This window comes from Mobula hypostoma, chromosome 15, assembly GCF_963921235.1.
Source record: "Mobula hypostoma chromosome 15, sMobHyp1.1, whole genome shotgun sequence".
In the NCBI taxonomy this organism is placed as follows: Eukaryota; Metazoa; Chordata; class Chondrichthyes; order Myliobatiformes; family Myliobatidae; genus Mobula; species Mobula hypostoma.
The window spans coordinates 56,702,923-56,718,581 of NC_086111.1; the positions used below are offsets into that span (position 1 = coordinate 56,702,923).

Consider the following 15,659-nt stretch of genomic DNA (forward strand, 5'->3'; position numbering starts at 1 on the left):
CCTGTCATATATTTTCCCTTTCATTGCTGGAATCATTCTCATGAATCTCCTCTGGACCCTCTCCAATGCCAGCACATTTAGATAAGGGGCTCAAAACAGCTCACAATGCTCCAAGTGTGGTCTGACCAGTGTCTTATAAAGCCTCTTCCTAACCACTAGTGTCAGGCTAACTGGCCTATAATTTCCTTTCTTCTGCTTCCCTCCCTCTTCTTGAAGAGTGGAGTTTTTCATTTTTTCTCCCAAATTTCCAGTCCTTTAGAACCATGCCAGACTCTAGTGATTATATACATCTAATTTGGTATCCTCTATTACTGGTTAGTTTACTTCCATGTTTAATCATTTCTATCCTTATGGCTTTCTTAGTTGCCTTCTGTTTTTTTTTTAAGTTTCTCAATCCTCTAACTTCCCACTGATTTTTGCTGTATAATATACCATCTCTTTTGATTTTACTCATCAGAAAAATGGATGCTGATCTCATTAATACATGTTGTGAGAGAGTATGGCAGTGGAGATGTTAATAAGCTATTATAATGGTGGAGAGTCCAGTACTACACAGCATAGTCGCAAGATAAGGGGTCAGCAATCATAAAATATCTTTGAAAGATAGTTCTTGTAATGTAGGAAACAGAGCAGTTAATTTACATACAAGATTCCACAAGCAGCAGTGAAATAAATGTCTGGATCACCTGTTTCTGGTATTGATTGAGGGTTGAATTTTTGACCTGTCACTGTAGAAATGCTCTTGTTGTTTTTCAAATAATCTTCTGAAGCCATTTTATATCCATCCACCCAAGCGAGTTGATTGTGTCTCATATTAATGGCTCATCCGAAACACAGAACCTGTGTCAGTACAATGTTACGAACTCGAGTCTCTGGCATAGCTCTTCAGAGTAACTTATTGGCTCAGAGGTAAGGGTGCTACCTCTAAGTTTCTTCAGTTTGACCATCACCTCTTTTTCCAAGTATGAGTAAAATTCTTAGGGTCTTCTTGAATGAACTTCAAATGACTTATACCTGACTAGAGTTTTTCTCACATGTTCTGAAGTAGAATTAATTCAAAGGGGTACCAGGTACATTAGAGAGGCAGAAGCTATTCCATTAACTTTTTAGGTCCTAGTGAACAATTGTAATCTGGAACTTCTAAATGAAATAGTAGTAGTGTTCATAAATGGTCTTCAATTTTTGAAGATAAGTTCCTTAATAAATTTGAGTTTTTTTTAATGGTTTGATAATCACTTTGAAATCTATCTGCCTACCAATGTGAGAAATTCCATGATTTTTTTGTCAGTATGAATGTGAAACCTAATGCAATCTTTAGTTCGTGAACATTTATAGCTGACACTTTTCAATGAGGTACTTACATTTCTGCTGCAGTTACCTTGAAATATTTGCATGGTTCAGCTTTGTTGGAACTCTGATGCTACTGATTTTGGTCTCGTTGATGCAGTTTAAATATATCTTAAGTACCCAGTGATATTTATTTGATGAAGAGTCTCTCTTATTATCAAGCTGTATATTTACAGTATATTTCAGACTCTTAAATTTAATGTTAAGTTCTACTTGCCAGGAAATAAGAATGGTATGTTAAGTTCTAGTAGCAGTATAGGCAAATGTGCTTAACCTTTCATTTCAACCAATGGAGTTGTCAGTCAGAGAAGCTTGAGTTTAAGAAAGGTGATGACAGAAATTAACCTTAATTTATATAAAACAAGTGACCATATTGGAAAAGGTTTATCAGGAGTGCTGCTTTGATTTGAACCGTATTAGTGGGAAAACAGGACACATTTTCAAAACAGTAACTTTAGGATCCATTTCAGGAAGTAGGGCAGAGTATATGCCCTTCTCGAACAGTGGTGCTGATGGCGAGGTAATTGAAAGCTTCAAGCTCCTAGATGCAAATATCATCAATAGTTTGTCATGGTACAGCTATGTGGACTTTGGCCAAGAGAGCAAATCCTGTCAATGCCTCACATAAATGATTAAAATTCTATAAGGTCATCCATCAGTCTCCTACATTCCAGTGAGAATAAGCTCAACCTATCCAATCTGTTCTTGTAGCTCACGCTCTCCCGTCCCTGTAACATCCTAGTGAATCTTTTCTGCACTCTTTCTAATGATATCACTTCCTTGTGACAATCAGAACTGTACACAGTACTCAACATATGACCTCAAGAAGGGTCTTGGCTGGAAATGTCGACTGTTTATTCATTTCCGTAGATGCTGTCTGACCTGCTGAGTTCCCCCAGCATTTTATGTGTATTGATTTGGAATAGAGCTTTTAATATTGTAACCATGCACTTTATCGAGTGGCACAACACCAACGTAACACCATGATTTAAAGAGAGGCAGAAAAGGTGGAACTGTAGCCCATTTAGCTTGTTCTTAGTAGTAGAGAAATGTAGAAACTCATGTTAAGGAAATGGCAACTGGGCACAGAAAATAATAATAGGATAGAGAGAGTCATATTTTTTACAAATCAGTGTTTGTAGTTGTAAATGGTGCATTAGATAAAAGGGATCCTGTGAATATAATGTATTTGGATATCTGAAGGCTTTTACTAAAGTGCCACAACAAAAGTTTATTAAACATGGAGAGTGGAACTTGAGTTAAAAGATCAACCAAATTTTGTTGATTGATAGAGCAGGTTCATGAGGCTAAATGGCCAATTCTACTTCTATTTCTAACATGCTTATTTATTGTTGTTTTATCCTTTTGGATGCATGTGTAGTGGTAATCAGTCTTATATAAATTGTATAGAAAAGGCAAATCCTCAATTAAAGTGTTTTAGATAATTGTAGCAGGACAAGGAGATATAATTAGTTCCACATTTACAATCCATTCTTTTTTTATATTCCATCGGAAGTTTTCTTGGGAAGAATTTAGAATACCGTGCTTACATCTTTCTGCCATTTAGCAACTTCAGATTTTGGAGGGTAGTGATATTTCTATTCAAGTGTTGAAAGGACTACCATAATCTAGTTGGTTGATTAGGGAGTTCATCGATTTTGACCCAATAACATAAGAGTTGTACAATATATCCAAGTATTTGACTTGGAGGAGTCTGTGTTACTTTCCTGTGTGCCATTGGATTGAGATTGAAGAATGGTGGAATTTGGGGGACTGGGAAGCGCTGCTGAAGTCAAGTTGGGTTGCTGTAGGACATCATGTGGATGGTATGCACTGCAGCCCATGTGTACTAATAGTGGAGTGAGTGTTTAAGATTTTGGATTAAATGCTGCTTTGTTTTAAATTATATTGGTTTCACGAGAGTTTTTTGGGGCCACCCTCACTAAGCAGCTGAAGAATATTATATAACAGAAATAACATGTTCCTTATTGATTGCCAAAACCTTTGGGGCTTGGACTGGAGCTGGGAGAGCTGTTGAGTTGCTCCCTGCAGAATGTCTCAGCTCTAACCTTGATGGGACCCAGGTGAGTTTGTTTATGCCTCTTCAATTAGGAATAGATCATAAAGAAAGTGACATGTCTGTACAGCTGTAAAACTTTCAGTATATACTCACTTGAATGAGCCTTTGCTCGCATTACTTAGAACATAGAACAGTACAGTATAGTATAGTATAGGCCTTTCAGCCCACAACGCTGTACTAACCTTTAAAATCACTCTAAGATGAATCTAACCCTTCCTTCCAACTAGCCCTCCATTTTTCTTTCATCCATGTGTCTTCAGAACAAAGAATTTTTCAGCATGGTTTAGTGATGTTACAAATATATTATTGCGTATGACTCTGCGCACTTGCATTACTATATGTTGGACTGCCCAATTTATCGCAACATAATGCTCTGTTTCTCCTTTGCTTCCTTCCAAAGCAACCTCCACCAAACATCCTTGAAAATTGTCTTACATATTACCTATGTATTAGACATTAGGCTAGTGTTATCAACATTCATGTTTTTACTTGATTCATTGTTAGTTGAAAGCAGGACAGACTTAAATACATTAAAAAAAAACAAATCCCGTGGATGCTGCAAATCTAAAATACAAACCTTTAGAACCACTGCAAGTCTGGCAGCATCTGCAGAGGGTGAAACAGCAGTAATGTTTAATGGTTTTGCATTTCATGAGCTCTCTGAAAGAATAACAATTTGAAATGCCAATGTGCTGAAATTGAAACAAAATCATGGAGCATGTGAAAGCAATTTGTAAATACAGGGCTATGTCCAAAAAGGTTGTGGAGCAGAGAGATGCTGGCGTAGCACAGAAATGGTAGGTAGTGAAGTCAGGGCCTACCTTGGGGTGGTATTGTCAATCTATAGGTACATTTGCAAGGATCACAGAGAAGTTCGGGCAGGAAGGTTGGCAGGTCTATTGGAGCAAGGGTCAGTAGGATGTCTGAAAACTAGCATCTGCAGAAAGAGGAGACACTCTTGAGGGAAACCAGGTATATTACTTAAAGGAATTAAATCAGGCATGTTCACAACTTAGGTTAGCCACCTTTAAGTGCCGCCGAATCCAGCATAATAAGCTTGTAAAGTTTTTTTTTTGCAGGAGTGACCATAGGCTGCATGAGCACTCAGGAGATAAAAATTGAGGAAGTGACATCCAGGTGTAATTTGAATATCAGAATATCATTGTACAAGTCTAGATCTTTTGTGCTTTTTGCTTAAATGTACCAAGCTCCAAAAGATCTCACATTTACTTCTGATTTTTTTTTTGTTTTTTCTTTGTTATATTTTTGTTTCCATTAAATTTGAATCCTTTAGCAAACAGAAACTTGGAACTGCACAATCTAATTTGGAGGTATATCTCTTCACTATAAATTCTCATTGATCAGCTGAATTTTTTTTATTGTGTGCAGTAATACACGAACATACTCCAGAATGCTTGTAATTTACTAGTAACTAGTAAGTCTCTGCCACAATCTCTATCAGCACATGTACACCACAAGGCTGTATGTTTAGCTCCCTGCTCTACTCGCTTTACACTTAGGACTGTGTGGCTAAGGTCACCTCCAATGCTATTATTATGTTTGCTGTCAATATCACTGTCATTAGCCAAATCGAAAGTGGTGACGGATCAGTATATAGGAGGGAGATTGAAAATCTGGCTGAGTGTTGCCACAACAGCAACCTCTCGCTCAATATCAGCAAGACCAAGGAGCTGATTATTGACTTCAGGGAGAGGAAACCAGAGGTCCATGAGCCAGTCCTCACTGGGGGAATCAGAGATGGTGAAGGTCAGCAACTTTAAATACCTTGTTGCTATTATTTCGGAAAACCTGTCTTGGGCTCAGTACGTAAGTGCGATTATGATAAAAACACGGCAGTGCCTCTTCCTTAGAGCTTTGCAAAGATTCGGCATGACATCTAAAACTTTGACAGACGTCTGTAGATGTGTGGTGGAGAGTATGTTGATTGGCTGTATCCCAGCCTGTTATGGAAACACCAGTGCCCTTGAATGGAAAATCCTATCACCTGTCTATTACCAGTATAGCCCTCCCCACGTTTGAGCACATCTACACGGAGCGCTGTCGCGGGAAGGCAGCATCCATCACCAAGGACTCCCACCATCCAGGCCATGCTCTCTTCTCAGTGATGTCATCAGGGCGAAGGTCCAGGAGTCTCTGGGCCCACATCACCAGGTTCAGGCTCTTGAATCAGAAGGGATAACTTCACTCTCCCTATCACTGAACTGTTCCCACAACCTATGGACTTGCATGGACTCTTCATTTCATGTTCTCGATATTTATTGCTTGTTTATTTATTTGTCTATTTCTGTTTTGTATATGCATAGTTTGTTGTCTTTTGCACATTGTCCGTCCTGTCGGTGCGGTCTTTCATTGATTCTATTTATATTTCTTGGGTTTACTGTGTATGTCCTCAAGCAAACAAATCTCAGGGTTGTATATGGTAACATATATCTGCACTTTGATAATTAATTTATTTTGAACTTTGAGCTGAAAATGGAGTTACTTTATAATTCAAAACTTAATGTTCCCGATGAATAAAATTGTGTAAGGCTGGGAATATATGGTCACTCAGTCTGCTATACACTCTGTACATGCAGCTTGCAGATCTTTACTCACATTTGGTTTCATGAATTGTTTGCTGTTTTCCTGATGTTTCTTGGTTTAATAAGTTGCATTGAGCAAGGCAACATCAATAAGATATTTAAAGTTCACTGTGAACGGTAGATAAACCAGTACAGGGGCCCAGTGGCCCAATGCAGTTCCTTATTGGTGTGATTTCTAAAACTGTAAAATGTTGTAATGGAATATTTACCTTCAGTCACCTGAAGTTTCACAGAGGCACATAAAAAGGGGAGGATGGGTAGGGTAATCAAAAGAGCACGTTTTAAAATAGCAACATATATGATTTCTAAAGAACTATAAAATGAAGCTGAGGGGAAATTTACTCCAAAGACCTGGTTGGGAGAGTCCGCTCAGAAAGTCAGTGAGTTCGAATTGGTACTTGTGTTCTCGTCACAATAGCGTTTACTTACATGTGTGAAATGTTCAGTGTGGACTTAGGAAATTATGAGAGAATAAGTTGATACAAAAAGGTGATACCAGGAGCTCATACTGGGGAAATTAGAAATAGCAGGAATAGGCCAAACAGCTCCTCATGTCTCCTGTGCCATTTAATAAGACCATTACAAGCTGTTTACATTGTTACCATTTTCTGCAGCCTATCTCGTATCTTTGATTCCCATAATATCTAAAATTACAATGATCTCTGTTGTGAATATACTTGGTAACATCCTCTTCAGTCCTCTAGTCTAACGAATTCCAAATATTCACATACCTCTGGAGAAATTTGTTATCTCAGTCCTCAATGGCCAACCCTTGAAATTGTGATCGCTGGTTGGAGACATCACACTGAGCTCACGGAAAATTATTATCTTTCTTCACTTCTTGTTCTTCGAAATGCTCGGATATATGCCCAAAATAAAAATAAGTAATACCTGTAAATATCAGCAGATTTGGAAGCATCTGTGGAAAGAGAGGAACAGTTAATGCTTTAGTTTGATGACCTGTTACATTTTGCTCTTGGAGAGATTAGGCCCAGTCTTCTTCATTTCTTGTATGACAAACTCACATGCCTTCCATCGTCAGCATATTCTTAGTTGGGTAGGAAGATCAGATGTTCTCATGGTATTCCAAGGCCCTATATAATTAGAACAAGTAGGAATCTTCTCTTTAACTCCAATCCTTATGCAGTAAAGGCCAACTTCATTTCTTACCTGTTTGATAACTCTTAACGATTCGTATTCAGCTTTTACTCTCCTCAGTAAGGTACACCTTCACTTACCCTTTTCCATATTATATTTCAATGGCCATGCCCTTCTCTGTTTAGTTAGCCTGTCTATATTCCCCTAAAACTTCTCTGCACCCTCCTCACAGCCCAGATTGCTACCCAAATTTGTATAATGCATAGATACAATCCATATCTATGCATGTGCATTGGGATGTATGTGTCTCCTTAATTATCATAGTAATGGCATCAACTTTTCCACTAACAATTTCAGTTAGTAACACAGATTGTTGTCATTAGAAAATGGAGTATAATTTCAGTCATTAAAATCTATTGTTACTTTTTTTTTCAGTTCCCCCAGTTTTAGTGAAGGAATGGGCTGCTTACAAGGGGAAATCTCCCCAGACTCCAGAACTGGTAGAAGCACTTGCTTTTAGAGAGTGGACGTGTCCCAACTTAAAGAAGTTATGGTTAGGAAAAGCAGTGGAGGATAAAAACAGAAGAATGAGGGCATTTCTTGCCTGCATGAGATCAGATACACCAGCCATGCTTAATCCCTCAAATGTCCCAACGCATCTTCTAGTTCTTTGCTGTGTGTTACGGTAAGAGAAACATAAAGGAAGAAACTGTGAATGAAAACATTGTTTGTTTACATATATGTATATATTGTTCAAGAACAATTTTTGTATAGTGGCAAGTATCTTAACAAAATTTGAAAAGGCATGTTACAAAAATAATTGAATTAGCCTTTAATTAGTGTCTAAATTTGAATCATTAAATCATTTGAAGTGTTCATATATTTTTCCCTAAAAAGTTCCTGAATGAGTAGTGAGGCTTTAATTAAGTCCAGAGCATAAACAGATGGCTTGAGGTATTCCTATAAATGATGGGGTTGAATCTGCCTCAACCATTTATTCAGGCAGCTTCTTCCATATACTTAACACTTTCTAGAAAAAAGTTAGCTGTAGGGCTCCCTTAAAGTATTCCCCCTCTTACCCTAAATGTATGCCCCCCCCACCATAGTTTTGGACTATCCTAAGGGAAATACCGTTACCATTCGCCTTATTAATGTCTCTTGTAATTTTAAACATATCTATAAGGTTGCTCCTCATTCTCCTATGTTCCACGGAATAAAGACCTGACCTGACCAGATTCTCTCTATAACTCGGGTCCCCCAGTCCTGGCAATATCCTCATAAATCTTTTCTGTAGTCTTTCCAGATTAACCATGTCTTGCCTATAAAAGGGTGACCAAAATTATATTTACATACTGCAAGCTGAACCGCACCAGCGATTTACACTTCTGCATCATAATGTCCCAACTCCTGTACTCAGTGCCCTGACTGATGAAGGCCAGTGTTCTAAAGGAATTTTTCACCATCCTGTATACCTGTGGCATCACTTTGAACAACCTTGTACTTGTACTCCAAAGTCTTTCTGTTCCATTACACTGCCTAGTGGCCTACCATTCATAGTAGAAATCCTACACTGGTTTGACTTTCCAAAATACATCACATCATACCTACTAAAATTAATTTGCTACACCTCAACCCACTTCTCTAACTGATCAAGCATCCTTTGGAATCCATGATAATCGTCTTGACTAATTTGGTGTAATATGCAAACTTACTGATTAAGCTTGTGCAATTGCATACAAATCTTTAATATACTGTTGCAAGAAAAAAATTGTGAACCCTTTGCAACTACCTGATCTTCTGCACTAATTATGATCTTCATCTAAGTCACAATAATAAACATAATCTACCGAAGCTAATAACACGCAAACAATTGTACTTCTCGTCAGTACTGAGTACACCATTTAAACAACCACAACCTAGGTTCAAAAAAGTATATGAACCTCTGGGTAAATGCCTTCTACAAAAGCTAATTGGATTCAGGAGCTCCAGTCAGTGAGTTAAGATTGGAGGTATGGGTTGTAGAGGTGCCCTGCTTTATATTAAAAAAAAGGCACATAAAATCAGGTTACTGAGAGAGCCTGCCTGCTCCTCTCAAGAAAGATCTGTTTATGTGCGCCATGCCTCAATCAGAACAAGTTTCAGAGGACCTTAGAAGGATTGTAGAGATGCATGAAGCTGGAAAAGACTAGAAAAGGATTTTGAAAGACATGATTGTTAATCAGTCCACTGTAAGAGAAATTGTCTACAAACGGAGGAAATTCAGTACTGTTGCTACTCTCCCTAGGAGTGGGCGCCTTGCAAAGATCATATGAAGAACACAACGTACAATGCTGAAGGAGGTGAAAAAGAGTAACAGCAAAAGGCCTGCAGAAATCTCTAGAACTTACTAAAGTCTCTGCTCATGTGGCCACTATAAGAATGGTGTTCATGGAAGGAACTGCTCTCCAAAAGGAAACATTGCTGCACATCTCAAGTTTGCAAAAGACCACCTAGATGTTCCACAACACTTCTGGGACAATGTTCTGTGGATTGATAAGACAAAAGTTGAACTTCCCGGCAGAAATGCACACTGCTATGTTTGGAGGTAAAAGGGCATTGCACTCCAACACCAAAGCCTTATCCCAACTGTAAAGCATAGTGGAAGGAGCATCATGGTTTGGGACTGCTTTGCTGCCTCAGGGCCTGAATACCTTGCAACCATTGAGGGGATTATGAATTCAAAATTGTATCAAGACATTATAGAGGAAAATGTCAGTATAGCTTAAGTAAGCTTAGTCACCTAAAGCTTAATAGAAGTTGAATGACGCAACAAGACAATGATCTGAAACAGAAGAGTAAATCAACAACAGAATAGTTTAAAAAGAAGAAAATTTGTGTTTTAGAATGACCAAGTCAGAGTCCAGACCTTAACCCAATTGAGATGCTGTGGCATGACCTGAAGAGAGCTGTTACGCAAGGTATCCCAGAAATATTGATGAACTGGAACAGTTGTTTATGGAGGAATGGTTTAAAAATCTTCCTCACCATTGTGCAAGTCTGATCAGCAGCTACAGGAAACATTTGGTGGAGGTTATTGCTGCTAAAGGAGGTTCTACCAGTTATTGAATACAAGGGTTCACATTTTTTTCAGCCTGGACTGTGCATGATTGAACAATGAACAATAAAGACATGAAAAGTACAATTGTTTGTGTGTTATTAGTTTAGGCAGATTGTGTTTTTCTATTATGGTGACTTGGATGAAAATCAGACCACATTTTATTAGTAATTAATGTTGAAAACTGAATAATTGCAAGGAGTTCACAAACTCTTTCTAGCAACTGTAAAAAAATGATTAAAATTTGAAGTGATTAGAGATAAAAACAAAAACCTGTAAATAAAAGGTTATGCCTCAAGATCTGATTGAATTTTTGAAAGTGATGATGAAAGCTGTTTGCTGGAGATGGATTAACTTAGATGTTAATTATATGGACAACAAAAGATATTTAAAAAGAGACCCTCAAATGAGAATGTTGAAACTTAGATTTTAAAACAAACTATCTACCTGACAAGATTAAATGGTTCAAATGAAGGCACACCACTAGTCACTAGCTTCTATTCTGAGAAACAACTTTCAACCTCCATTTTCTGATCCCTGTGAGCCAATTTTGAATCCACCTAACAGGCTCACTCTGGATTTCATGGGAACCAACTTTCTACACCAGTCTACCATGGGGAACATTGTCCAAGGCCTTGCTAAAGTCTAGTTAAACAGCAGCTACCCTCATCCACCTTTTTGATACTTCTTCAAAAAAAAAATCTAGAAGGTTTGTTAAACTATGCTGACTCACCCTAATGAATCTCATCCAAAATTCAGATGTTTATTTCTTTGCAGTGAATCAGTATTAAGGAGCGTAAACTTCTAAGTTGTGAACTCAGTTGGGAGTGTAAAAGAAAATCCCTGTCAGAAGTTGTTCCGATAAAGGTTACACTAGCAAGCAATTCACCATCATCTGATAGCACTAGCAAACAATGCAACCAACGTGACATCCTCAGTCATTTCACAAAGCTACTTATTTTGTTTCTTTCAAATACAATTCTACCAAGCTGCATGCAATTGGAACTTGTGATTTACATTTTGAGGATGTGTTTTTGGGCAGATATATGCGACTGGCACTTTGCTGTCTCCAGAGGAGTTTGTTGAGGTTTGGAGCGGAGTGTGCGGCCTGGTAGTCTGGAGACAGGGCATGAGCCCATGATCGACTCCATTGGCTTTCTCCAGTTGGGGCGTCAAGCAAGGTTGAAGTGGATGGGATGAGAGCAGAGAATGGATGGGTATTCGCTGCCATCTGCCTGTGTTTGACCAGTCTTCCTCTCCCTCTCACTAGCTGCTGTCGGAGGAAAGTGAGGAGTCTTGGGATCCATATTGCAAGGATCGATCAGAGAGGCTGTGGACTCGTTTTTGGGGAACTTTGGGGTTCATGTTGCATGTGTTCTTGGATTCTGGTTACTCTTTTTTTGCTGGTTTTGAGTGGTTTGATCGGGGTGATTAATGTGGTGTGGAGTGCTTCAGTGAAGAATGCTTTGCCCTGTGGCCTGCAGTGGGCTAGTGGTGTGACGCTGTACTGAATACTGCTGGACTCCTACTGGACTACAGAATGTTTGATATTCTATATGTTGTCTGCTTGGTTTTTGTTGTTTGTACAATTTGTTCTTCTTTTGGCATGTTGGGTGTTTGATGGGTTTATGGACAGGTTCCATGGTGTTTCGTTGTTTCATTGTGGCTGCCTGCAGGAGGACAAATCTCAGAGTTGTATTCTGTATATATATTTTGATAGCAAATGTACTTTGACTTTAAATCTTTGAATCTGTAAGAAGAAATCCCTATGCACTTTGTTTTTATCTTGTTTCCATATCCCCTTATTTAAGGGTCTCTCACTGAAAAGGTAAAAGGTATATTTATTATCAAAGTATGTATGCAGTATACAACTCTGAGATTCTTCTCTTCCAGATAGCCACGAAACAAAGAAAAACCATGGAAGTCAATTCAGAGAAAAAAACGCAAACCCACCAACATGATCAACCCCAGCCCCCCCCACCCGCACGAAACGCAAAAAGAACATTGGCCTCCAAATGCCTTCTCCCCGCACAAAAAAACTAACAAAACGCAGCAAAAACATTGACCCCCAAACCAACCTCCCACCGCACGAAATGTAATAAGAACATTGACCCCCCCCCAAATCCCCCTGCAAGACACAATAAGAACCTTGACCCCCAATTCCTACAAACACACTCACACTCATTAGTGGAAACATATATCCTACCATGGCCCCAGGGTGACTTATATGTTTCAGTTAGATCAGTATTCATTCATCCAAATTTCTGATCAACTTTTTTCAGTTAGCTCAGTATTCATTCATCCAAGTTTCTGAGATCAAATTTTTCCAACTGTTCATAATAGGACATTCTTTTCATCCCTCGATTATGCCTGTGAATCTCTTTTGAATTGCCTTCATTTCATCCATTTAAACTTTTCAGGTGCATAATTTACCTTAAAATGTAAATTTCAACTTTAGCACACATTCTCTTCTGAGGGTTTTTAAAAATATATATTTTGCTGTCCATATAATTAACACCTAATGGTGCTCTCTAACAAACTCTTTTAATCGCCTGTAACATACAGAGATTTGTGATATCTCTCCAATCAGTTCAAACTTTACAAGAAGTGCCATCACTCAATTTCCCAAAAGCAAATGTCAGGGTAAATATGAATGATGTAAATGGCCTTCGCTTAATTTTTTTTCATTTGGTTTTCGTTTGCAGTGCTGTTTTATTTTGGTGCCTTGGTAAATTTTAAAGTGCAGTAAAAGTACTTGCTAAGTGTCATAATGAATACCTCTTTCAAGCTTTCTTTGGCCAAGTCATTCGACTAACAAGCTACTTTTATCAAGTGATTTTGTTTTTTGAATTATCTTAAGTATGGTTTTCATTCACCTCGAAAAACAAATTGAAATTGAATTGCTTTCTATTATTCTTTTTGGGTACTGACACCCCTTTCTAAAAGCTGAAATAGTAATTTAGATGGTATATCATGAGCAGTTTTTTGGGATCTAATTAGCAATGTATATACAGTTTTATTTGAATTATATGTAACTGCCAACCAGTATGGTCTTAGTAATTGTAAAAGAAGCAATCTTTATTTAGTTTATTAATTAACTTAATATCATTGTTTAGAATAACATATCTGATTAGAAAATTAAATGAAACAGCCTGTGTGTACATCTGTTACAGCTACTTGTTGCAGTGGCCAGGAGTAAGGATTCTACGTCGTCACGAACTCGATGCATTCCTTGCACAGGCTTTATCTCCCAAACTTTATGAACCAGATCAGCTGCAGGAGCTTAAGGTAATCAACACTGATTCTGTTAAAGAATTTTATATATATTTTTTTAATTGTACACTTGCATAAATTGAAATAGTCGAAACCAAAATTGGAAGTTGGACCAAAACCATTGATTTCTGAAGCATACTGTGATTGTTTGTGGTTTATATTATATTGATTCCCCCGGGATCAATAAAATATGACTATTAAGTGTTTATTTGTCGTGTTTAAATGAAATTTGTATATGATTGCTTTATAAATTAATAGTAATCTGCAGGGCAGCATGTACGTTTTGTAATATTTTGGACCTATGTTTTTGTTCATGTAAGCTGTTCTTACATTTGTGCAATGGAGTCATAAAGGAGGTAATGCCAAATGTAACTGGTGAACTCTATCAGATATTTAAAACTGGAGCTCAAAATTGAATCCCAATAAATCAAAGGGGCAGTGGACATGTGATGATGTGATTGGCAAAGAGTAGAGAAAAAATGCTGAATTAATGCAATTTTGGCTACCAGGAAGTGTCTGTTGAATTTCCCCCATAGCCACTTTGAATGTAAACTCACACCCAGAATTTTTAAGTCTTTTTTTCGTGTCTCAAGGTATAAGCATAAAGGAAACTAATTTTGGTAGATTCACAAAATCTGTAACGCTTCTATGCCATCAAACGCATCTTTATTAATAGTTCAGTTTCAGACATGAGCCTCAATAATAACCCAATGTTATTACAGAAATTGGATTACTAAATTATTGATTTAGATGTAAACTGATGCAATCTCAGCTTTGATTTCCAAGTAGAGTAATCCTTGCATATTATCATATTCTCTTTATTAAAAACATTTGATCAGCTGCCCTGTGTTTTTGGTCCTCTTTCAAATATTATGCCAGTGGAAAACATTGCTTCATATATATAATCACCGTGTCATAGGATTTGTGGTCAGGCAAGTTAATATTTTCAATTACAAAGTTTTACATGACAAGGGTTCCCAAACTTTCTTATGCCGTGGACCAATACTATTAAGCCAGGGATCACGTAGACCCCAGGTTAGGACAATGTAAAGTAAACCTGAGGTTTTGAATTGGCTTAATTCATTTTTGGAAACATCCTCCTCCTTTTCAGGAATGTTTGCAAATCGTGACCTAATTAATCTTATAAGTTGGGTTTGGTCAATAAACTAATAAACCACAACCCGTGGCTGATAATCCAGAAAACCTGGTTCACTATGATGAAACCTGACAATGATGAGATATTTTGATGTTGAGATTAGCCGCAGGATTGTTGTAAAGCCTATCTGTTGTTCACTGATGCCTTTTGAGAAAGGAAACCTTGCTACTTCTGGTCTTCTGCTCTATGTGCACTAATGTGGTTAATTCTAAACTGCTTAGGTTATAGAGTAAACAGTGATTTGAGAGGAAGCTACAGATGGTGTTTGGAATGGCAATAAAAGACAAGCAAAGCCCAGTTCCTGATACAGAAGTATGAGGCTCTAATGTAGTTGAAACTATTGAACACAACTACCTATAGTGGAGGATCCCTGCTAAGTTTTACATATTGCACTTTGTGTAGAATATGCATTGGGGATCAGGGAAAGACCCTGTTAATAAGCTGCTAACATTGTCACTCAAGTACTGTAAGTAGATGCTACTGTTGGTCTCCAGTAGAAATGCTTATCATCACAGATTTCACTGACAGCCATCTTGCTTCATATTTTGATTTTGTTTTCAGATTGAAAGCCTGGATCCGCGTGGTATTCAACTTGGAGCCCTGTTTATGAGCGGGGTCGATATGGCACTTTTTGCAAATGATGCATGTGGGCAGCCAATTCCATGGGAACACTGCTGTCCATGGATGTACTTTGATGGCAAACTTTTCCAAAGCAAGCTTATAAAAGTGAGCCGAGAAAAGATACCCTTGATTGACCTCTGCGATGGTCAGGTATGGATTGTAATAAATGTGCAATGAGCAAATTATTTTTAATGTTTGAATAAAAAGTAATACATTTAAAAATACTTGACATTGGCATATTTTGTACTATGTACTTTTTTTTTACCCTGGTCTCTTGATTATCATAAAGGATGCCTTCCTGCCAATGAGAACAGTAATAAAATCAATAATAAAACTACTTGCATTATATATAAAAATTGTATTAGTAACAGGTTAAAAATACTGGCA

General features: G+C 37.7%; 1 protein-coding gene across 3 annotated transcripts in view; it reads left to right on the forward strand.

Annotated features, from left to right (window-relative positions):
- Positions 1–15,659, forward strand: part of LOC134356884 (constitutive coactivator of PPAR-gamma-like protein 1 homolog) — a 138,948-nt gene that overhangs the window by 84,190 nt on the left and 39,099 nt on the right. For 2 of the 3 annotated variants that reach the window (XM_063068124.1, XM_063068123.1), the window contains 3 exons: positions 7,564–7,813; positions 13,396–13,510; positions 15,213–15,422. In XM_063068124.1, the coding sequence (XP_062924194.1) occupies positions 7,564–7,813; positions 13,396–13,510; positions 15,213–15,422 (575 nt within the window). Of the gene's footprint in view, positions 1–7,563; positions 7,814–13,395; positions 13,511–15,212; positions 15,423–15,659 lie in introns of those variants that run through there. The other variant, XR_010020454.1, reaches the window with a different exon arrangement.